Source organism: Amphiura filiformis, chromosome 6 (assembly GCF_039555335.1).
Source record: "Amphiura filiformis chromosome 6, Afil_fr2py, whole genome shotgun sequence".
Classification (NCBI taxonomy): domain Eukaryota; kingdom Metazoa; phylum Echinodermata; class Ophiuroidea; order Amphilepidida; family Amphiuridae; genus Amphiura; species Amphiura filiformis.
The window spans coordinates 9,336,693-9,362,228 of NC_092633.1; the positions used below are offsets into that span (position 1 = coordinate 9,336,693).

A 25,536-nucleotide genomic window follows, 5' to 3' on the forward strand; every position below is an offset into this window, starting at 1 on the left:
GAATATATCATAAGAATTATAAAATTTACTTTGAGAACAGTTATCAAAAATGTGAAAAATATCAAATTTTAATAATTTGTCATCAAATTTGTATTATATCGTGAATTTCAAAAAATGAAAATTATTTGATATCAGAAAGACATTCTTCGTATTCAGAATGAAATTCGATATGTCTGATGTGCTCTCATGTCCCACAAAAAAATACTGTCGAAACGCTCAAAACGCTCATTCCAGATCCCTAAACTGGCTAAATATTAAAATTTGACTTTAATCGCTACTTAGGATAAGGATTTAGCTATGTTTCATGTGGCATAACAGGATAATATTTCTTTTATTTAAAAAAAAATAGTTCTGTATTTTTCTGGAGTAGGGAGTAGAGGAAGAATACATCATATGTTTAATCAAATCACACACCTTGCATGAGCACAGATTGTAGAAGCAAAGTACCAGTCTTGAGTCATGGATTCAGGAAGAAAGGAAGGCTTTAGGGAATGGGATGGAGGCCATTGGATCAAAATATGTTTTTAAGCTGAAAAACAAAAAAATTAGATTTTGAAGAGGATTTTGTATATTTATGGACTTCAAACTTAACAGGATATTAAATATAACGAAAAAATGTGTTAAATTAACTAAGAAATTCTATATTAAAAATGAAAAAAAAGACAACTTCACCACTTCGGTGGCCTTTCTCGTTTTTATATCATTATATATTTCAAACGTGCTTGTATGGCTTTGTCTCGCTGCCATATTATTGTGATAACTGCTTTTTGGTCAGATGAGTTTAATAGACAAGTCTGTTCGGATCTATATCAGTAAAGCCAAGAAATCTTATTATAATGAACAACTAGCAGCCGCTGACAACAAACAGGTTTTTCAAATTATAAATAAACTTCTCAATAAGGGTGCCAAAGTTCTACCATCATGTGACTCATACAAAGAACTTAGCGATTCGTTTGCCGACTTCTTCAAAAACAAGATTGTCAAAATCCGAAATAATCTGGACAAAAATGGTAATAACATCCAAATACATACAGAAGTTCAAGAACTCAATAAAATACAGTCAATGCAAAAATTTAATTTGGTAGAGGAAGAAATCGTCAGAAAAATTATATGCAAGTTACCAAATAAGAATTGTTCTCTTGACGTTATTCCAACCTGGCTACTCAAGCAATGCATGTCATCAATCATTCCCACCTTAACTACAGTTATTAACATATCACTAAAGTCTGGCACTTTTCCCAACTCCTTGAAACAAGCTATTGTCACCCCTATCATAAAGAAAGCACCCTGGATCCTAATGAACTTAAAAATTATAGGCCTGTCTCCAATATTAAATGTTTTTCAAAAATTATGGAAAAATGTGTTATGTCACAGATGTTTTCCCATATGTCTACGAATTGTTTGCTGGAGCCTTACCAATAGCAGTTGGGCTATGTTTGGCCATAGTCAAATTTGAATCTTTCACACCTTTTGATGTACATTGGGAAAATGGTTGGATTTGGAATGGCTCGACTGTGTTAAATTCCAAAATCTTCCACACCTCTGAGGTACATTTTGAAAAAATTACTGGATTTGGAATGGCTCGACTGTTAAATGTGCTTGGAATTCTGAATTTTCCTCCACCTTTTCCACAAATTCTGGTTGGATTTGGAATTGCCTAAACCGTTTAATTTGGTTGGAATTCCAAAATCTTCCACACCTTTTCTACAATTTTAGATAAAAATGGTGGGATCTGGAATAGTTCAAATGGATGAATTTTGGTTGAATTCCAAAATCTTCCACAGGGGGTGTGTTGAATTCAAATGGAATAGCCCAATATCTCTGTACACCCCCTGAGAAAATAGTCTAGCGATGGTAGTCCAACTGACATCGAGGACAGAGCCCGAGCTTGATTTTTACTGTGCTCAGTTTTTGTGTCAGTTCCTGCAGAACTGACACCTTTAGTACAGGTTTGACGATCACGTGACAAATCGAATCTGTGACGTCAATATTAATATCGATATCAATTTAAGGCTGTTCTAGTTAAATTACATACTCATTGGCATTTTGGCTGTTCCATTTAATTTACATACTCAACATTTCCCTCGCACTTAGTCCATGAATTGATCCTGATTTGTATTGTCGTATAGAGTTATATTTTTGTACACAACAGGGATGTTACTATTGTTTTAACTAAATGAAGCATCCTTTTGCTTTTATCTTTCTTCTAGGTGATTTAATTAATATAATTCTTTGTTTCAGCGACCCAGGGGTAAACAGACAAACAAAAAGGTCAAAATCCTTCAATTTCTGTGAAAAATGAACAAAAAGTACCCAAATCCCTACATTTTATATCTCCCTGTGTTATAGACAAATTTTATACGTCACATTTAAAATCATTTAAAATGACTTATAAATTGCCTTATGCTTTAATGGGGTCTTATACATTTAACTTTGTTTTTAAATGCCTTTGGCTTCCAGGTTAGTTTCTCGGAGCTGGCGAGGTGTATCTGGGTGTAACTTGGTAGGGTGGTGGTAAGTGGCTGCCCTAAGACTTGATGCATTTTGGCAAGAAAATATGCAAATTAGGTAGCTAATTTGCATATTTAACTTAAAATTGGTTTTTTTTGGTTTTTTGGCCATTTTGAAGAACTAGTGAGGCGTATAGGGATGTAACTTGATGAGGTTGTGGTAAGCGGCAGTTTCTCGGAGCTGGTGAGGACGTGAGGTGTATTGGGGTATAACTTGGTAGGGTGGTGGTAAGTGGCTGCCCTAAGACTTGATGCAATTTTTTAGCAAATTAGGTTGCTAATTTGCATAATTTATTTAACTTAAAAATTGTTTTTGGTGGTTTGTTTTGCCATTTCAAGAACTGGTGAGGCGATAGGGATGTAACTTGACGAGGTTGTGGTAAGCGGCAGTCGTAAGATCCGATGCAATTTTTGTCGCAAGATATGCAAATTAGTCACCACATTTGCCTATTTTTTTATTTGTCGAATTGCTTTTGGCCATTTTTCAGAACTGGTGAGGCATATAGAAATGTAATTTGGTGGGGTGATGGTTAAGAGCAGTCTTAAGATCAGATGCTATTTTTGTCACAAAATATGCAAATCAGCCACCTCATTTCCCTTTTTTTTTTTCTATTTTAAAAAACGCTTTTTTGCCATTTTATGGAACTGGTAGGGGGTATATAGGGGCAGTCTTAAGATCCCACGTGATTTTTTGTCGCAAAATATTCAAATTAGCCACCTCATTTGCATATTTGTTTATTTAAAAAAAAAGGCTTTTTGCCATTTTTTGGAACTGGTGAGGCGTATAGAGATTTAACTTGGTGGGATGGTGGTAAGGGGCAGTTTTAAGATCCCATGTGATTTTTGTCGCAAAATATGCAAATTAGCTGTCTCATTTGCATTTTTTTTTTTTTAAACGTGTTTAGCTAGAATAGAAGGCTAACGCTGCGCCAAAACACGTATGTAAGTGTATAATTATTTAATGATAAATGAACTACCACTAAATGTTCCTGTCAGTGCTGCAGTGCAAAACTTCTCATGCAATTCCATCTTTAACATTACATTCAAATAATAATTACATTGTAAATTGGAACTGACACCAATTTTTTTCAGGAATTCTTGTTACCATAAATGCTATGCTCCTGCAACTGTTGGTGGTTCATGAGTAGAAGGCCTACAAGTTATTTTTCCAGGCTGAGACAGAGCTAGAGGTATAGTACTTGAGTTACAGAAGATATAAAATTCTGATACCTAATTTTCTGTCAGTTTCTTGCTTAAATATGTACTTATGATAAAACCCAAAATAAATGAATTACTCAAGCAAAATATGACCTAATTGTTAGAACAAATAAAACAAGAAAGGTGTTTTGCCTTCCATTGTGTTGATGTCGTAACTGCACTATTACAATTCCCAAAAGTGCTGTTATGACACACCCCTTTAAGCCTTACATAGGTTTGATCATGCTGGTGTTCTAAATATAAACAATTTTAAACAAATCAGCTGGAATTTGAGCATTTTCCCAATTTTCCAGCCGGATTTGAAGGGAAGGCGAATGTCTTCCATAGGGTCCAGCTGGAATTTGAGCATTTTTCCCATTTTCCAGCTGGATTTGAAGGGAAGTCGAATGTCTTCCATAGGGTCCAACTGGAATTCGAGAATTTTTCCCATTTTCCAGCCGGATTTGAAAGTAAGGCAAATGTCTTCCATAGGGTCCATCTGGAATGGGAGCATTTTTCCCATTCCTGCGGAAATCACATAAATGCCAATGTCTTCCATAGGGTCATCGGTACTAGAAATTAGGAGCTGCTGGAATTAGAGCTATTTTGTCCATCTTCCAGCGGAATCTACAAAAATGTCAATGTCTTCCATAGGGTCTTTATAGACTTCTCATATATTTATTGATTTGTTATCTGCTTTATGCGTAATAGCCCAATTTGAGCATTTTTTACCATTTTCCAGCCGGAATATTAAGAAATATGAATGTCTTCCATAGGCACATCATGGCCTTTCACAATCCCCACTCTTGTTTTTTTTTGTTAATTTTAGCAGCCGAATTTCACCTAATCTCAATGTCTTCCATACCCTCCAGCGGAATCTGTGTTAAAAATGACTGCTGGAATTCTGGACACATCTCAATTCCAGCTGGAATTGTATTTTTTTTAAATGTCTTCCATAGGGGGGGTGCGGAATACATCTGGAATAGCCCATTGAACAAAAATCCTCCAATAAAATCAGGTAAGCAAAATATTAAGCTTAGGCCTATTTACCATGCTGGCCGGCACGTTGACTGGTGTGTTGTTGACTTTTGTTTGAACGATTTTACCGTGATAGTGAAAATATTTATGAGGTATAGTAAAACAAATACAACATGTTCCATTTCGGGGAAGTATTCAAAACTACTGGTCCCTCGGTGTTGGATGATTTGACTACTTCCCTCCACTGACGCGTCGGGAAGTAGTCAAATCATCCAACACCTCGGGACCAGTAGTTTTGATTACTTCCCCTCAAAACATGTTGTATTTGTATACTACCCTATCTCTAGGTAGCTGTGGTCCAAAAGAGATTTTCACAGCATCCCAGAATACACCATGTACTAGAGTATATGCAACTTATTTGAAATTGGACCTTTTTCAGCCAGACCAAACCATGACATGTTTTAAAAGTTAATAAAGTAGAGGTGGCTACGTCGGTATGAAAAATTATGATAAGTAGGTTCCAAGTAGAGTTTCTTCCACTGATTCGGAAGAATACAGTGGAATCAGTGGAATAGAGTTTCTTCCACTGTACATGTTTTATATACATTTGCACTAGGATAGGATTAATAAGGTAAATAAGGACAGAGCACCCTGCTGGTCTATGTGTAGGTTGCTTGTTGCCGATTCGTTAGAAATTAAACCCTGAATTGCCTGCTATAGTAAACACAGAATGAAAAACAGTATCTACTCTTTCATGTACAGACAGACGGAAGTTGAACAAATCATGTACTTAAACACATTTAATTTCCCAGTGTACCCTAATTTTATGTAATTATTGCTAAATTAGCGAAACACAAGCACATCCTCTAAATCTGTTAGGTTTCATCAGTGTAGCCCAATGAACTCTACCACTTTTGCGACACAGTCGGCTTCATTCAGCGATCTATATTTATCTATTATGATATCATTGGGGTGTACTGCAATTAATCTCTTCACATTAAAATCAATCTTGATGATACCAAGTTTTGCACAGATTTAAAACCGTAATTCAATTTGCATTGTTTTTCCAAGGCATTTTTCTTGTGTGTGCGGGAAGGGTGTACGTGCACCATACCCTCCATCTGCATTTACTCAGGTTTAATATGGGACAAGGGGCACACTGCCCTGGTTATAAGCACATCCCGAGTAACCTTTTCATATTTTAGCTGTAGCCTCAATAACTAGAATTACACGGTTCATAATTAAGGTGGCCCCCACAAAACTATACACCACATGAGGCCACCATATACTATCACAATACCAAGTTTGATATAATATTGGATGGCTGAGCATGATACCATAACATATCGGATGAGTCATAAAAATATCGGACGAGCCAACGGCGAGTTCGATATTTGTATGACGAATCCGATATGTTATGGTATCATCAAATAAGCCATCCAATATTATCATTATTAGGCTTTCTTAACTCCTAATAACCCTGAAAACATAATAATGAAGTTGATCGGTGATTGCGTTTAAGCTGGAGAGTGGATTAATGGATATGAAGGCAAAATATGCAAATGAGCTCATTAATATTCATAAATATGCAAATAAAATGACACAAAACCAATAAAAATCATAAAAGTTTATAGACTTACATGTGAATCGTGTCCCATATCTCTATGAGTGAATGACACGATGATGACCTCCTTATCACGTCCCTGGTACTTATCTACTGTGTTGATTTCTACTTCATTGTTGGCTAGTGGTTCTTTGTTCATTATCCCTGAGAGCAGCTTACATTGTAGCCGATATGGGGCTATTACACCTATGCTGCAAGGCTTGCAACCACCCTGCAAAAGTAACATGAAACTATGATGATAATAAAGCTCTCATTCTTATTGTTATTTGTAATATTGAGAGAATAATCTTGTTTTTTTTCCTTCTCCATGTATGGTCTCTCATGAATATGAAGCTACATGTTACATAACAGATCAATTTGGTAATTTAATTTTCTGAATTTGCTATGGCAAAATAGTGAAACTACATTTCAACAGTGGACCATTTAAAAGAATTATCAGAAACTTATACCGGCAGGCTTACTTGATCGTGATGTCTCATGCCTATTTCAAAAACATTCCAAATAACTCCCCCTCTGGAAGTGTCAATTGCTATGCAGTGTCGACTGCAAGCAGGCGCATACATTAAAGTTTCCGAATTCAACACCCTCACTCAAGCTGATCGTACGAATGTAAGTAATAAACAGGCATGAGAATTACTTTTTTGAAAACTGCCTGAAAAAGTGTGAATTCAGCCTTAAAAGGCCCAAAACAGACTGAAAATAAATAAAAAAGTGTAAATTTGGACAACAAAAGCTAGAAAATTCTCATGCCTTGATGTCTGATTTTATCTTTATAAGATTACTCTCACTTTTGCCATTTGTCTGCTTCAGTAGCACATCTATGATTTTTCTGAAAATGCAAAAATCTGAATTTGACACCAGAGTGTTAGGTTCAGCAAATCACGGATAATCACTTTAATGCTGAAGAACAGTAGACATTTCCATGTTATTTTTATGAAAAAGTCGGCACAAGAGTAAGTGGCTTTATTACCTGTATCAATGTTTTGACAAGGATCATGACTAATTCAGCTTCAGTGTGATTGACAGTTGATTTCCCTGCTGCATCATCATTGCTATGCTTCTCAACCTATATGGAAACAATAGACAGACACAAATGTCATTATTATATTAAAGAAAATTCTAAAAATCAAAATCATTTTACAAGTTTAAATAGTGGAGTCAGGGTGTGGTGGGGTATCTGTGTATATCATATGCTCCTGTTAGCAATGTTTTAATTTCCATCTTTTCCATTTTCAAATTTGCAGAATAAGTTAATAAGGTCCAAATTTCTAGATCATATCATCATTCAAAATGAACTCATCATTCAAAATGAAGCAGTCACCTTCAGGATTTCAAATGTGGGTAATGCAAAAAATATTGTAGAGGCGAGTATGATTTTAAAACCAAATATGTCAACTATTAAAATAGCTGACAATTTTAAATTATTTCAAAATATTTCACCTCAATATAAAAGTAAATCTTTACCTTATCTGTATTGAGGAATGTAACTGTGTTGGATGGATTGAGGACCTGAAGAAACCATTTCTCTGGGAAATTCTGGAAATGAAAATAACAATTAATTCATCAAATACTGTGACTTCATTTTCCCCTGATTTACAAGATAATTGGTTAAGGAAAGACATCTAATTCATGCTAGAATAAAGCAATTAAACTAACATGTGATTGCAAAGTACGGAATGGTAATGTTAAGTTTTTCTATCTGTAATTTTGTAGAAATTGTATCTTAAAATGTATATCACTTGAAAGAACAGAGGGATATATGCCAGTCACCATACACCCCCTATGGAAGACATGCCCTTAATCTTCCACACAGGAAGTATGAATATCAAATGGGATAGCCAGTTGCTGCAAAACTTTTAATAACAAAAATAAATTTAATTTTCACACCATCCAAATGTGACAAAAAGTTTTTTAATATTTGGAATTGGTGTTGTATCGGTAGCTCTTTGATGCTGGGCATGCTATCAACTTCTGGACCACTAATGATATGTCAGTAAATCACTTTCTTGATAAAGCAATCAGATGCAGATGGGAAAAAATATCAAAAAGCTTGTCGAAATTGGCCTACTTGGGCCAGCTTGGTGTAGACCGGGGATGGGGGTAGTGCGAGCCGCTAACCCTCTCCTATTATGGGTCGTTGTCGAGTTCCTATGGGAAGATCATTTAAAACAAACAAACAAACAAAGCACTACACTGATACAACCATACAGGACACCAAATGACCCTTTTTTTGTGTAAATCAATTGATGATGTTTTGGTTCATCTAATTCAAGCCGAAAGCAGAAAACTGAAAGCCAGACAAAACTTTCAATTACTTTTTCACAGTATTCAAAATCTATTTGCTATGTTATGTGACTGTAAGGACACTCTGAGACTAGGTACAAAAAGTACAATAGAAGCAAATAACGTTTAACTTTTAGTTTATCTGTTTGCTAATTTCAATCTGCATAAATTAGAGCTCATTCTAATTTTTCAATAAATTAGTCCTAATTAATTATGCAGATTAAAATTAGCAAAAAGTTAGCAAACAAAATTTGCTTCTTTTGTATTTGTCCTACAATGTACCAAGTCTCAGTTAGATTGTTCTTAATTACGTCACAAATTAACTTTGAATACTGTGAAATTGTAATTCAAAGTTTTCCACTGCGCTGCTTCTGGCCTGATTGGAGGTAGCCGATCCAAAAAGCCATCAACGACAGGAAGGGGCCAATTATGAGTAAGCTCTATACTACTTACCTGCTGTAGTCTGTCCCAATGAGGTATGTCTAATGTACCCTTAGCAATTGATTCATTACCACATTGTAGTTTGCCGTCATAGACTAATGCATTACTGATATCCATGATGGCGCTGTTCATACGATACTGAAGGCTGAGCTGGATACTGGATTCGGGGCGGTGCAGGGCCAGTCTCTGGAAAAGACTCTCATCCATTCCTAATTTTCTGTTCAAATAAATAAATAAACAATTAGAAATAAACTAAAAATTTTTACATTTCTGGGTAATAACAATTTTTGAGGCAATTGACAAGATGGGATTGAATCCTTTGAAATCTGATCACAGCAGTGATTTCTGAAAGCACCGTTGTACACATGTGTGTACTCCCTGCACAATAATTAACTTCACACGCACGATTCGATTCTGCGACCAGTGAAATGCACACATACATCACTACTGAACTTGAGGTGAACCAAAAAACATTTCTACACATGAACAGAGATGAGGACACATTCTTCCTTAGTCCATTTTTTTAATCCTCTGCTAAATGCCACGTCTGAAGATTTTACTTGTGAAATAAAAACCTTGGGTCAAGTATCTTGCTCCAAATCAATGCAATGGATAAAAAAAACATAAGCAAGGCTTTACCAAAGCCAGTAGTCCTGCTCTAGTAGCCTCATTTCCCTCGCAATCATTTGTTGTTGTTTTTGTTTTTTGGAAGCCTATGGTTTGTGCTTAAACATCTTCATTATGACTAAATCAAGGAGCTGTCTCACTCCCCGTGTCAGTAATATTATTAGAAGATAGTGACTCTGAAAATCTTCGCTATGTTCTTGATAAACCAAAAGCCCTTAAGAAAAAAATGGTTGCCTGTGAAAAACCAAACTTTCAGGGTAATGTAAAAACTGGCAACCAAGTCAGGCTCTCCATGAGTACTGCTGCCTATGAGCTGTTTAAACTTGCTATTTATGAGCTCTATGGCTCCGCTAAGGCCCATACAGGTTCACCTCCTTTGGGAAATTACCATGCTGTCCATAAATGTATCTATGATGCTACTGGTGAAGTGAAGGTTGAAGAACAGTTTAAGATTTGTAAGAAACTCAAATCTGGTGAGCCAGGGAAAGTGTCCCAGTATGTTATCAACATGTATCACACTCAGTCCTCTGTTCTGGTGAATGGTAAGCAAACCATGGACCTATTTGTGGATAAACATCTTCCACTAATTGAGGAGATTTTGAGATATGCACCTGATCCCTCACATGTTAATGAAATCACTGCACTGCACATGAGAAGGCCTCTGGTGGACCACTAAACAAATCCAGACATACAACTACAGGTAACATCAAGCCTGTGAAGGTTAGTGCCTAAGTTATTGAAGCAAGTCATGATGAAGAGCCTAAACTTGCTGTGGGCCTAATGAATGAGAATATCAATTCCAAAATATGCTCTAACCCTTGTAATGCTGACGCTATTGAGTGCACCCAGTGCTTCCAATGGATCCACTACAATGGATGAACTAGACCCTGATCGGGTTTACTCGTGTAAATCCTGCAATCTCTTGGCAATCGAGACGGCCAACTATATTCATGACACTTCTGACATTGCAGTTCCTCAGTTGTGTGAGGCTGGTGGTCCAGATCCTGCTTCATGTAGTACTAAGCATACAACCCTGCCGACAGTAATGACTGATGCTAATGTCCAGAACTGTGGGTCTATAGACAAGGGAGGGATAACAACACAAGATGTGAATGAAGGTCTTAAGCGTAAGAATTATGATATTTCCAGTGAACCCCACTGCGCCCATTCCGTGTGTGACCTGAACGCTCAAACTGTAACACCGTCTGCTGCCTTAACTGAAGCTGTAAACACTGGTAAAAATTATAACTGTGTCAATGTTGCCAAGAAAGGTGAACAAAATAACCCTGATGCAAAAAATAATTCAGGGGTCAACTTGTGTGCTTATGTAGCTGAAAAGTCTCCTGATCTTAACTTAATCACTTGTAAGTCTAAGAATACTGACAACTACTATGCCACTGTTGAGCAAAATATTACTGAAAGTAATATCGAAAGATCTAAGCCTGACAGCCAACGCTCTGGTGGTTCACAACCTGTCAATAATGATAGTGACATGGCTGATGCCCGTAACCAAACAACCTTTCATAAACAAAGTTTGAATTCCCAACATCAAGTTTGACCTACATCTTAGGTTGGTAGTAATCTGCAAAAACTCCCTACACAGGGTCGTGGTAAGGCTACTGTATCCAAGGGTAACCCTAGTGCTATTGAGACTAATGATGAAACAATGACTAAAAAGTCTGGACCGTAAACTTATCCAGAAAGAAAAAGAGAATGAGAAGAGGCAAAAGGAACTTGGTGACATTGTCAAGCAAACTGCCCATGCTCAGGCCTATATTGTCAAACTGGAATCCAAAATTAATAGACTCGAAGATAATGAGCGCATTTACAAAACCAAAATCGCAGCTCTTTCTGCGGGCAGCGATACATGTACATCTGCTGTACCTAACCTGCAAACAGATTCTACAGCCCACTTACAGCATCAGCAAACTCAGAGGAGTGGTTCTACAACTGTGAAGTTGCTCAGCAAGTGGAACATCGTAGTAGTGTTGACATGATGATGACAAGGCTGAATTCTTTGGAGATCGACTTCTTGAAAGAAAAAATTCAGAGGGTTGAAGATAGGAGTCTCGCATCGCAAATACCTCCCTCACGGACAACTACGTATACTGCCAACACGGTGCCACCTATATTTTATATGCATGCAATGAACTCAAACTTTTTCATGTACATGTAGAATGTGTCTTTTTGCTTAGTGAGAGAATTCGCAATTGTGATGAACTCATACTGTTATCTATTATGCAAGCATTTACCCTTGATGAGAATTTGCAATTGTGATGAACTCATACTGTTTGTTAATATGCAAGCTTTTTGTCTCTAATGAACTTTATGTGGTGGTGGGTCAGGACTGACTGTTATGTTTGATGTGAACTACTGATGCATCTCATCAGCTAAACTACACCAAGTGGTGGTGCGTCTGAATGAAAAGGCGGATTAATCCTCAACTGAACTGAACCTGGCAAAACTGTCAGCAGAAAAAGAAACAAACTTGAAAAAAAAATGAAGAATAGCTACTTGAATGACAATGAACCAATTGCACTCACCTTGCAGCGGTACTCTGGACTAATGGTGGAAGCTGTTGATGATCACCCACCAATACAAAGCGATTGGCTACACACAATGAACCTAGGCATACAAGCTGTCTTTTTGTCTCTAATGAACTTTATGTGGTGGTGGGTCAGGACTGACTGTTATGTTTGATGTGAACTACTGATGCATCTCATCAGCTAAACTACACCAAGTGGTGGTGCGTCTGAATGAAAAGGCGGATTAATCCTCAACTGAACTGAACCTGGCAAAACTGTCAGCAGAAAAAGAATCAAACTTGAAATGAAGAATAGCTACTTGAATGACAATGAACCAATTGCACTCACCTTGCAGCGGTACTCTGGACTAATGGTGGAAGCTGTTGATGATCACCCACCAATACAAAGCGATTGGCTACATACAATGGACCTAGGCATACAAGCTGTCCTATCTGAGATGCTTCATCCACGATGCACACATCAAACACACGCCGTGTCAACAACTTGTGCTTGGAACCAAGGCATGTGGTAGCTACAACAGGCTAGGGATAACAAAATGTGGGTAATAGTTGTTAATTTTTGACAAGCAACTTGTTACTTACAATTGTCTCTACTCAGCAAATAAAAAGGGAGACTTTGACACCAAGGGTAATCCTGCTCTTTTCTCACAGACTATGGGTTTTTTTATTTCCTTCTTCAAACTGTGTCCAGTTGATTACATTAATTTAGTAACCATACAGTATTCTATTGAATCTTCAAATGGGCTATTCCAGTTGACATCCATAAGTCACTAATGGAAGACATGACCTTAATCTTTCAAACAGGAAGTGCTAATTTCAAATGAGGTTACCTGAATGGGTGACACTATTCGAAATGCACACCCCTTGCAAGGGAGATTAAGGTCATGTCTTCATGAGGGGGTGCATGTATTTCAAAATTCAACTGGAACAGCTTAATTCATAATTTGTACCTCATCTAAAAAAAATACTTGAACACCAGCATGAGACTCATGCTAGGAATGTACCTAGCAAAGGCTAGCAATCATTATCAACCTAATATGAGTAGATGAAATAGTTCCCAAGTTAAAAACTTCATTTCAGGTAACTTAAGGAACAATGTCCCATAGGATTGTACACACTTATGGTGTGGTTACAAACTATCCACAAAAAAAAAGAAGAAAAAAAAAGCTTTCTTCTGATACCAAAACTTAAGTTTTGATGAAGCAAAATGTGAGATGAGGCTGTCAATTGGGTCACACCCCTTTAATACATGTTCAAACTTTCTTTGTACCTTTACATTATTTAAGATTGGATCAAACAGAGCATAACATTAAACTTAGCAACAAAATACGAAGGATGACCAATGTGTGTTAAAAACCAACCTTTGTTTCTAGTGTTGATCCTAGTTGTTGTACAGAGCCTACTTGACTCAGCATAACATCCTCTGTGTACTTATGTAGGTCAGGATGAACTCTGTGCTTTGAGCCTAACCGCAGAAAATCTATACCAAACTGGGAATACAAGAAAACAAGGTTGCTGCATAATACTATGAATAGTTAATTGACAATACTGCAGCAATAACAATCATTCTATAAAAGTGCAAATATGTTTTCATACATATATTCATCATTCTATATATAGAAAAACAATTTCCCATTTTTACAAATTCTCTCTAATCCCTGGGGCACTGTACTTTACGAAAGGATATATGTGACACGATCTGGTCCAAGGGGGCCAAAGGAGGTATTTTTGAAAATTGAGTTATTATAGTTAATACCTTATATAAACATTAGGCTATCATAATTTTATACTGAAAACACCAAAGGTCTAGCATACTTGGTTCTTAAGTTCTGACATTTTGTGAGGTCTATTTTCTTATGTATTTTATTGTTTTTTTACTCCATATTTTTGCCTTTATCTCAATTTCAAATTTGCCGCCTTTTGCCCCCATGGACCAGATCATGCCACATATTGTAAGTCTGCAGAATTAGAATTCTGCGGAATGATCTGGCAGAAGTTAATAATGTAGTTAATTTGACATGCAAAACAAGATTTATCCTCCAAAATCAGGATACAAAATTGCAGATTTTTCCAAGATTTTTAAAGCATTTTATTAAAGCATTAAGCAGTCAAGTTAGCTCAATCAGTAAGGCTTTAGACTCCAGTCCATTGGTGTGTGGTGATGCAAATTCAAACCCCGGTGCAGTCTGTTTGTTCTCAAGAAGTAATTGAGTCATTGCAAAATTCCCCTTGGACTGCTTGTCTCAATTACCTATATGAGAAACCGAGGAGCTGATCCTAGCTGTGATGGTTTATGTGGTTTGAATAGGGTGTGTACTTCTTGGCTGCAAGTCCCTGATTGTTGTTGAATGGCTTATGGTGTGTCTTGGGCCACACTGGTCAGCGAATTCCTATAAAGTGTGCTGACTGCCGAGGTTTATACCTGTGCAAAGCACACAATAAATCACTGCAATTTTTTTTGTCACTGAAAATTGTGGTTGGGATATGTTTAACTGGGTGGAAGCTTTATTAGGAAAATTTGTTACATATAATTCTGACACTAACCTTGCAGAGCTTGAGTAGAATGTTATCTACAGCTGAATGAGTGTAACTTGTTAATAGCACAGATAAGCCACAGGCATGTAAGATGCGAACAAGACCCACTATGGTAGTCGTCTTACCTGAAATTGAGAATAATTCAGTTTCATTTCAACTTATTCTTATCACTAAAATTATGCATTCATTAGGCTGATTTATAAGCTATGATATGCTGTAACCAATGGTGTATAGAACTTTTTCCAGTGACATCATCAATTGAATTCACTAGCTTACTGGTGGTTTTTTCCATAATGCACAAATCTTAAATTACTATGAGGGTAAAATAATGTTGCCACATGTTTTGCAAGGCAAAGCCATTTTTGCTATCATTACTGGCCATGCTCGATATGTCAGGTGATGGTTCATAGTATCTTGTATTTGTTACTTTAAAAAAGCCATGTCAATATCCCAAGGTCAATATACTAGTTTCAAAATTGGCTAAAATGTGTATCTTGATCAATAGTTACATCTTACCAGTGCCTGGCATGCCTACAATGAGTGTATACTGCTGACTACATAACACTCTGTTGATGGCTTCTTGTTGATCAGAGTTTAAGCTCTTCAGAATGGTATTCACTGTTGGGTTAAAACAAATGCACAGGAATGAGGATTTAGTGTGGGACAGTGGCAAATGATTTGTTCCCTTTTTTCAGTACTAAATTTAAATATTGATGTCCATTTATAAGTTCAAGAAATTAAATGTAAGGCTGGTTTGGAAAAACAGTAACATGATCGACGGAAATTATATAATAAATATAATTTAATTCACTAGGTTCGCCGTCACAAATAATAAAGGAGACAAGCAAAAAAAGTTTGGCCACTTAAATTGGGAGTAGTAACAATGATAAATGCATTCACATGAGTGTCTTACCATGGTGTCTTTTTGCTCCTTGTAGTGTAGGTGATGGATCAAATACAGGTTTTTCCAAATCTACAACAAGGTTACGTATCCTACAAAAAATAGAGAGAAAATGACAAACTTTATGAAGAGGCATGGGCAATTATTGTTTTTACACATGAGTGTCCTCCTATGGCGTCTCTTTGCTCATTGCACTGAATACTGGATTCAATTCCTGGGCAGGATCACTTTTCATGTTTCCTCCTTTAGTAATTGCTTGACACCAAAATACCATTAGTTTGTTTATAATACATAAACTTTTTTTGGTGGCTGGTCCAAGGTCAATGGAACAATCTTAAACTGAAATGGGGTTTTCCAGTTCACATCCATACACCCTCTATGGAAATTATTACCTAAATTTTTCACACAGTGACTGAGAATTTCAAATGGGGTTACCTGACTAATGTTATGTCTTCCATAGGGAGTGGATAATGGATCTCAACTGGAATATAGGTCCAATTTGCAATGATACCACTGTTGAGACCTTCAAATCACATCTCAAAATATATGTTTCTGAGTTCTTTAACTTAGTTATGGAAAATCTTGTTTGCTTTTTCTTTTGTACCTGTATTTATTTGTATAACACTTTGAATCCCCAGGTGCTTTAAAAGTGGTAGTTGATGTAATGTAATAATGTACTGCAGCAATAATGAAGAGAGCAGCTACTTATTGTTAACAATTTGTCTCCACCCATGATTGAACCTAAGGCATATTAACCAATGTTGGGTAAATGTCTCATTTAAGACCATCACGAACCCTAACCCTAATTAACATATCATGATGGTCTTTGTCTTAAATGAGACATCTACCCCATTGTTGCACACTGCTGCCCTAGCAAATAAAACTGTATTTTGATAGCTGCCTGACACCAAATTCATTGCAGCCACTTATATTGTGTGTGATATTTACCTGGTATGCTCTTGTTCCATCAATTTGGCTAGGTTTACTAGACTAGATGCCATGCTATTGTATCCATCATCTTTATCCAGTCTGTATGTACCGCCAACTTGTGTCTTGAGAGCCCTAATAAAAATAAATGACAAGATAAGGTTGGTAATCTGTTGGTATTGTATACGGACACACTCAATGAGATACAGACACTCATCTCAAAAATCATGCTTAGCTTAATATCTTTTTTTGCTAATAGAGGTAGTCATTGTGACGTCAACGCCGCCATCTTGTGGGTACGGAGTGCCTTGTTGCTAAGATCACCGCATTGACGCTGGACTGAAGAGGTGCGTCACGCGTAATGTCTAACGCATGACATGCAGAACGGCAGTACCCACAAGATGGCGGATCCCACGAAAAAGGCTGACGGCCTCTATAATGTGAACAATATCGACACAGGGAATGACCAGGTCATGCACAGATATAGGCAGCAAAGCAATATTTTATGCTAATGAGTGAATCACAGGTTCACATCAGCTTTAATAGGATGCACATAGCTCATCACTCCAACTACATGTACATTGTCTGGGAGACCGCAAAGAGGATGAAAATTCTGCCTGTGATTATAGCTCACTTTGGCTGGATCCAGTCCAATCATAAACTTGGGAAATTTTATATTGATATGAAGGGAGATGCTTAATCAAAAGAAACAATCCAATCCATATACACCAGAATTTCACTTCACACAAAAAATCTCATCATAAATAGTATCTGACATAGTAAGAAAGCAAGCATTACCAACCTTTCTGATGTCATTGTAACTTGACCATCTGTGAGTGTTTCAATGAAACCAATACAACAAGTTACTATACGAGATTCCTCAAGACCTACGACGACACGATCACCCACTGAAAATGGTAGGCTGCTCATTGGGAGCACACTGAAATAGATAAAATAAATCAAGTATCATTAAATAAGTTGCCTGACCAGGTCAACCTGTCATAAAATCAGGTTTTACCCATTTTGCATATACATGTCATAATAAAAACAATGAAAATGGAAAATGTTAAAATAATCTAATAAATAAAAATATTTGACATTAAACATGATGATATGCCTCAAAATAGCTTTCCTCATTTGTGTCCTTGACTTGCACCATTTGTGTGTTGTTTGTCGTTTGAAACTTACATCATAATTTTGCACCCCTCTTTGAAAGTTGTATCGCAACTTCACATTTAAGTATTACATGTGTATTACATTGCGAATTTCAAAAAATCAAAATTATTTGATCAGAAGGACATTCTTCAGTATTCAGAATGCAATTCGATATGTCTGATGTGCTCTAATGTCCCACAATAAATACTGTCCAAACGTTCATACCCCATCAATTAACTGCTCCTGTAAATCTGAATCATGGTCTTATTGTTGGCCTAAACAATGTAAAAACTAAACGCCCACACAACTCGGTTATGCCACCTGGTTTAATGGAATGAATACGGTACTTTTATTTCTCATACAAGTGAGGCCTAGCAAACACAAAAATTATTTTAAAACAAGTTTTGGTTTGGGTCACAAATCATATTTAATAACATTTATATGTAAAAGCAATTCTAACATGATTGATAAGAATTAAAAATCGGCAATATTTCATAAATGCTCATTTTATGAGAGCAAATCACAATGTTATTACCTTTTGTGATCAGTTTTTCTTTTGAATGTAACAAGGTAGCAATCTCTTTGTTGATGACGACGGCAGGTGCTTAGGACTAGACCACTCATACAGTCACCTTGCTTCTCCCTGAAAAAAAAGAAAAGAAGTTTACACATTGCAACAAATAAAGAATTAACTCAGAAACTTCACAATTCAATTTATTGATTGATAATATAAATTAATAATTAGAGGTGGGTGACCCAAATGACAGCCTCATCCATCCTAACTTTCCCCCATTAAAATTGAGATTTTAGCATCTGAAGGAACCTTATTCTCATATTTTTCTTATAACCCTAGTAAACGTCTAGGATAGACCAAGATGTGCTTCCTTCAGATGGTATGAACAGAAAAGTAGAAGCTTTATCCCCAATTGTGGTATACCACCCATACTGTTCTATTAGGGCCACTGTTATTCACATTTGGCCTCCAAACTGGAGCAATAATTATTCAACTGGAGCAATAATTATTCAACTGGAGCAATAAGTATTCAACTAAAAATTTGGAATCAGATTGTTTTTGCTTTTCACCGTGGCACTTGCTAGTGTAGCTCAATTAAGCCTTGTTATTCATAGGTTTACATGATGTTTTTAAGTAAACAAAGAGAATAAAACAGTCCAAGGAACTATTCCCAATCCACCTTCACAAAAGGAAATTGCAATAGAGTGCTCATCATGAAGAGGGTGAAATAAGGCTCCGAAGGTGATGGTGCTAGTGATCTACCAGTGAATAACTTCTCATAGGGTTCAGTATAAGGTAGAAACGCCATAGTTAAATTAAATTTTATGGAAAAATTAAACCACCCACCCTTAATTTCATTTATCATTTTGCAGAAAAAATGAATGGTGTTTATAGAATTACAAACCTTTCCCAAGGATCTTTGCACCAGATTTGTTTGGTTGTGTTTCTCTTCTCCACAGCCATATGTTCTAACACACACATGAGATACCAATGTGTAAAGTATTCCTTATGAGGAGGACTCAGGTGAGCAAGTTGCTCTGTAAACAGCTTGGGCATTTCATCACTGCTTGATGACGGATCCGTACTGAAATGAGATGCACCGTAAGGAAATAGCCATGGTTACAAAAAGTGACAACATCATATCATGTGATATGTGTGACATACCCTGGTGACATGAACAGGTTGCTGAAAATTACATTGTGGGTTAAATTCACTGAATTTTTCTCCTCACAGAGGAGGGCACAGCCACGTTTGACGATCCACATTTAAAGACTACAATCCGCGAAATTAATAGTTGGCACACTTGCACGAAACAATGGAAATGCGTGCCCTATTAAAATTGGGGAGGCGAGGGAAACATGCATGCAATATATGTGAAGTACAGACTCCCCCCAATATCTCACCCTTCCCCACTCCCCATCTTTCAATGTTGGAGGGTATCACGGACCTGTTGACAACATGGCTTGGTCCAACATTGAATTGGGGGAGCGGGGGAAGAGATATACCAAAAGACAGGCAAAGTGTGCCAACCTTTTTTTCGTGGATTGTAGAAAGATATCCAAGTACTACAACCAGACACCGGTTCAACAGGAAAGTGGATCCGCTGATCATTTCCGATGAAGTCTCTGATCATATGGATGATCAAAATCAAAATTGGTTATGACTAGCAAAAATGAAAAATAATGAAATCAATTTTGGTTTACATGTGCTGGGAAACGAATGCACAGACCAGTAGCCCGTACAAAATCGATGACTATCAGTTACGTAAAAATACCTTCGAAACAGACAAGTCATTTTTAACATTCTGTCAAACCAAAATTTGTATCTAACACTGGGCCTGTGGTCCAAGCTGCTTTCAGTAGCCTATTTATTATGGATGCTTGCCAAACATATTGACTGTTATTTCATTGTCTATTTATCCTCTAGATCACACAAGAATTTTGATGTATAGAGTTGCTACAACAGCCTCAATCACTTAGTATTTTAACAAAATCATCAAACTATGTTCTCTGTGCACTTTTCTGTTATTTTCATGACAATATGAATGCAACTCCTGGAGTCCATTTCACTACACCTTAAAAAGCTTCGTAAGTCTGAAAATCAATTGTAACTTACAGTCATTACAGTCTATCGGTAAGTTCCATTTCACTATGTCGAAAGATAAAAAAAAAAAGTTCCATTTCACTAAACTTACTTACAAGCGGTACCCTTCATAAGTAATATGGATTTACTACAGGGACCCTTTGTGAAGTTATCTAGTAAAAGAGGATTTGTTACTTGGTTTACGAAGGTTAAAAGTTGAGTGAAATGGACCTGGTGATTACCTGCATAGCATAGCACAGCTGGTTAAGCAGCTACACATGCCACAAGTAAACTCATCCCGAATTGGTTCAGGCAATGAGGGCGCTGTCCACTTGTCATCAACTGCTTTAGTTGCTGGTATGGATAGGGAGTAGGCTAGTTGATTGCGTAAATGAAGCAGCTCTGTATACAAACAAACAGACAAACATTTATTGACCAATAAGAAACATAATTTTATGTCACCAACAATGAAAATTCTGCGAAAAATGACCAATTCAGAAGGAAAACAATGCTATTTTTCAATAAAAGTACACATTTTGAAATGTCACTGTTTTGAAATTCTTCCTAATGAAAATATAGCCTGTTCAAAAACTGTAGCCACACATTTTAAAGCATGTAATTATGTATATGAATTCCAGAACATTCCTAACTTATTTTTTTAACCTTTTTTTTTTCCATCACAGCTGAAAGAATCTTTTCATTACAAAAACCTAATCAATCACATATCTATTACCAGCCCAATACCAATGCGGTCATTAAAAGCAGCTTTACCTCTTTTATCCATCTGCATTGCAGGGACTGCCAGCATTGCACCTGTTTTGACATAGAGTAGCACCCCCAGATCATTAGCTGCTTGGTCATCAAGGTCTCCCAACATGACACTGTATAACATAACCTGGTTAAAAATAACAGAAACATGCACGAATAATATGCTAGTGATAGTCAGTGTAAGGAGAATTGGGGACAAAATAAGATAAGGCACATTCGCATGGAGGGATTTTTGATTAAGCAATGTGATTCACAAGCAAAAACTTGGGGAAATCTGCTGTGTGAACACTCTCAAGGATTCCAAGTTTGCCCCTAAATTCATCCCCAAGAAATTTAGAGGATTTCACAATTTACCCAACTGATGCATTAGTGGTCCTCAAGTGCTACTGCCATGTGAACGCTCAAATGAGTCGTGTGGACACAAACTCTGGGATTGACTTAGAAATCGCAAATTCTTGAGCACGCCGATTATGGAGAATTTTTTAACCGTCTGAACATGACTATACTGGAACAACCATAAGTCATCAAAATAACATTTGAAAATTGTCAGCAATTTTGTCATTGGGTCGTTCACTGGGGAATCAGGTCAATAAATTCATGAGATGAAACACTGACAACGGAAACAAAAACATCATATTGCAAAATCATTAGCAGATGCAGGGAGGGATCAGGAGAACGAGCCCCATCAAATTTTAGGTTATAACAATACAGCTTCTAATCCCTACCCAATGACTATATATACATGTAAATCAACTGTGTAAATTATTTACACCAGTATAAAAAAGACAAGGAAAGGGCAAAAACTAAAGTGAAGGACTGACAAAAATTCTGAATATCTGAGAATTAAATTTTCAAAAGAGTTAGCAATTATTTTGTTTAAAAAATCCTGTAAATGCAAAATCAAAGAGTGTGACCAGTCAGATTACAGCAACCCCATAGACCTTTTCAAATTGAAGTTTCCTGAAAACAGCTGCCGTTTGTTTATGATAACCCAGTATATAATAATATTCCAAGTTATCATGCAGCTGTTGGGAACAGCACTTACGCTAATTGCGCTTTGCATAATGCATGTCACTGGCAAGCGCTTATGTGAATTTACGAGAGATTACGGATGTGTATTTATTGTAAAAATTTATTGCACTGGTGCACTGTTTTTTTCTATCGTTTTTGATGTTAATTTGAAAAGGTCTATTGCATCGTAACCATGGACAAAAAAGATAACAGACCGCTTCCAAGCAGTTAAAGTCTCAGCATCACCTGATAATGAGAGCTGATTGTCCCATGAAATGCGACAGGCAAAACTGCTACGCACGTACCACATATTTTTACAGTCTTTCGCGTAAAAGCAAAGACACACAAAGCTCGATTGCATATACGCGAAGGCACGCAACACTGGCGTCGTTGTTAGACATGGCACAATTGAACGATCAGCCCTCATGAATATGTGAGGAATTCACAGCATACAATGCACAGGGACTTCGACTGTTGATACATGGTCTGTAGCAGTCTGTGATCTTAATTAGCAACCTACCTGACTCCTATGCTCAATAGAGTTAGTCTGTCTTCCAGTCTTCAACTCTAGTGGAACGGTATAAGTTTTTGGTGAACTTCTCATCTGGGTTCTTTGAATCTGTTTGAAAAAAAACGGATTGGATAGCTTGTGTGTAATGAAGCAGAAGTATATCTTCCATCTGAAGAGACCACATTTTGTCCCTGTTCTTGGCGAAGCTTTCCTATGCTCAGTGGTACACCTGATTAAAATTCTGATTAAAATTCTGGAAGTACCCTAACCAAAAAGGCAAAGGTGACTCATTTTGCAAACATAATTTTGATGGAGGATTAGTGTGAAACTAAAGTATACCAATTCCACCTTTAGACCCCATCTTCGAGTTTCTTCTATATCTTTAAAACATGAGAAACACATCTCATCTGGAGTTTTATTTGCCTTACCATGCAGACTTTAACCTACAGTCAATTGCTATAATACGTTTTTAGGCCATTTTGGATCTAGAAACACTGCCCAGGATCTCATGTCACCTTACCTTAACCTGTGCAGTAATATCCACTTTTCCCTTCAGACCCCATCTTGGAGACCAAACTGTTTCTTCTATATCCTTAATACCTGACACACACACATTGCATTTCTCTGATTTCATCTGACCTGGGCTGTATGTAGAAAAAGAACAAAACGCAAACTTGGAAGTTTAAATTTTTGAAATTGGGAAAGCAAACATGCCACATAAATACAGTTCACAGTTGAAGATTAATTGCAGATGCTTAAGGCAGCTGTGTACTCTAGACATTGTTTCTTTCGCAAAATTGAGTTTTTTTGATATGTTTGTACTTTGTTATGTTTTTTATAAATACAAGGAATGAAAATCCAGATTTGTAAACTCCAACTGCAATATTTTAAGGATTTTATTTCACTATTCCACTCGTGTTTGAAATTGAAAAGGAAAGAAAATCTTTGTTGTACCAGCAGGGTACACACGCATAACAACGCATCGCGTTCGCGTGTCGCGCAATTTGTTAACACACAAATACGCTTACGCATCGCCGACGCTTATCTGCATCTTGCGGCGCATCTTATGGAAACACCACGGAAGCACAAAAACCTAGTGGTCAAATAGCTCCGTTTTAGCTGATAAAATGTGGGTTTTTTCACGTTCGTTCCCCCGATTTAAATATCAAGTTATGAATGGATTTCGCTCAAACTTCTCAAGTTTATATGGTCATTATCTCAAAAAATAAGGCCAATATCAAAAAAATAAAAACAACGTTTTTGGAATGGAGCCTCAAGATTGAGCTTAAAACAAAATAAAATATTTTGGAAAGAGTGTTTTTTGTTATGATGTACCTAACAAATATTGCCAAAAACTCACTTTTTGTGATTTTCTTCATAATTGTTGTTTTTACCCCAAATCTGTATTTATATTAAGATTTATTGATGTCTTGCCTTCATAAAAATGTATACTTTTATATGTCTTATGAATAATTACAAAGTTATTGCACTTTTACTACATGCATGTCTGAGAGTACACAGCCTCCTTAATATATTCATTGGTACATTGGACAATCCAGTTGAAATTCATATACCCCTATGGAAGACATGACTTTACTCTTCCACACAGGGAGAGTGAATTTCAAAAAACTCCATTTGAAATTTACACCCGCTGTGCAGAGGATTAAGGTCATGTCTTCCATGGGGGTGTATGGATTAAACTGGAATATCCCATACTGTGGCTATTATGACAAACACTCATCTATCAATCAGTTATTAGTTCAAGTCATGCACCTCTGATCTTCCTGCATGTTATTTGACCTCCAGGAAGACATTAATATGCCACAAAAAACATTTTTGTTTCCCCTAAATCTTTGCCTGTATCTCTAAGTGCTTACTTCAGCCTGAACAAACCAGATCATGTCACATTGCCTTACATATTGGACTCAAATCATGTGCTATATTGAATTGAACACAATGTCAAATCAAACACAACAATGATCTTCAAAATACTTTTGATCAGTTGTTGTAACTGTAATTGAAATGGGACTATGTCATTTTCCAAAATATGACATATCATGGCAGTCTGTGTTCTGTGCCTCAACATTGTGTTATTCCAGTTGAAATCCATACCCCCCCCCCCCCATGGACGACATGACATTAATCTTCCACACAGGGGTGTAGGTTTCAAATGAGAGATTAAGTGAGAGATTAAGGTAATGTTTTCCATAGGGGGTGTATGGATTTCAATTGGGATTATCAGACAATAATTCTTACAATTTGATATCCATGGTAGCCATTGCCTTGGGCTGGTTTTGTAGGTATCTATCTGCCCAATGCTTCATGGTGGTCATGTATTCCTCAGCATCCCCCATCAATTGTTTCTCTGTTAAACCTAGAGAATACCTAGAAAACAATATGCAAAGTTTGAGAAAAGAATAAATAATTACGTAAATGAGAATAGCTATTGGATTTCTTGAAACCCCTCCAGTTTCAATATTTATGTTTTCAAGATTAAACAACATCCTACCACTTCTGACAAATATATGCTATATTTGAAAATGTAATATACATGTTGATATTAGCCTGATTATTCAAATCTTGCAAATGAGAGTTTAAAAAAAGTGCAGTGATTTATAATGTGCTACACACACAGGCACAATGCCTAGACATTGATCCAGAAGCCTCAGCACACTTTACAGGTTGTCGCTGACTACTACGGCCCATATCAAACCATTAAACAACAACATGGGGACTTGCAGCTAAGAAGCGCACATCCTAGACATTCCACAATTGACCATTCATACAGGTTACAAAAGACAATTAGCAGAAAGTTCCTTGTTCAGAAGAATTTCCAGCCAACTCAATATTTACACAACAGCGTACTAACCACCGCCAGGGTTCAAACCCACAACCTCTCAAATGCCTTATCAATTGAACTAATTTGA

At 36.8% G+C, this 25,536-nt stretch overlaps 1 protein-coding gene across 1 annotated transcript in view; it reads right to left on the reverse strand.

Moving 5' to 3' along the window:
* LOC140154168 (DNA replication ATP-dependent helicase/nuclease DNA2-like) overlaps positions 1 to 25,536 on the reverse strand; it is a 51,953-nt gene that overhangs the window by 20,827 nt on the left and 5,590 nt on the right. Inside the window, exons 8-25 of the mRNA XM_072176775.1 lie at positions 24,866 to 24,994; positions 23,130 to 23,253; positions 22,619 to 22,717; positions 21,091 to 21,214; positions 20,562 to 20,721; positions 19,142 to 19,321; positions 18,259 to 18,366; positions 17,371 to 17,508; positions 16,590 to 16,703; positions 15,654 to 15,733; positions 15,257 to 15,358; positions 14,750 to 14,865; positions 13,567 to 13,695; positions 12,534 to 12,727; positions 9,046 to 9,250; positions 7,774 to 7,845; positions 7,280 to 7,375; positions 6,326 to 6,520 (exon numbers count right to left, since the gene is read on the reverse strand). Of these exons, the coding sequence (XP_072032876.1) occupies positions 6,326 to 6,520; positions 7,280 to 7,375; positions 7,774 to 7,845; positions 9,046 to 9,250; positions 12,534 to 12,727; positions 13,567 to 13,695; positions 14,750 to 14,865; positions 15,257 to 15,358; positions 15,654 to 15,733; positions 16,590 to 16,703; positions 17,371 to 17,508; positions 18,259 to 18,366; positions 19,142 to 19,321; positions 20,562 to 20,721; positions 21,091 to 21,214; positions 22,619 to 22,717; positions 23,130 to 23,253; positions 24,866 to 24,994 (2,365 nt within the window). The remainder of the gene's footprint in view (positions 1 to 6,325; positions 6,521 to 7,279; positions 7,376 to 7,773; positions 7,846 to 9,045; positions 9,251 to 12,533; positions 12,728 to 13,566; positions 13,696 to 14,749; positions 14,866 to 15,256; positions 15,359 to 15,653; positions 15,734 to 16,589; positions 16,704 to 17,370; positions 17,509 to 18,258; positions 18,367 to 19,141; positions 19,322 to 20,561; positions 20,722 to 21,090; positions 21,215 to 22,618; positions 22,718 to 23,129; positions 23,254 to 24,865; positions 24,995 to 25,536) is intronic.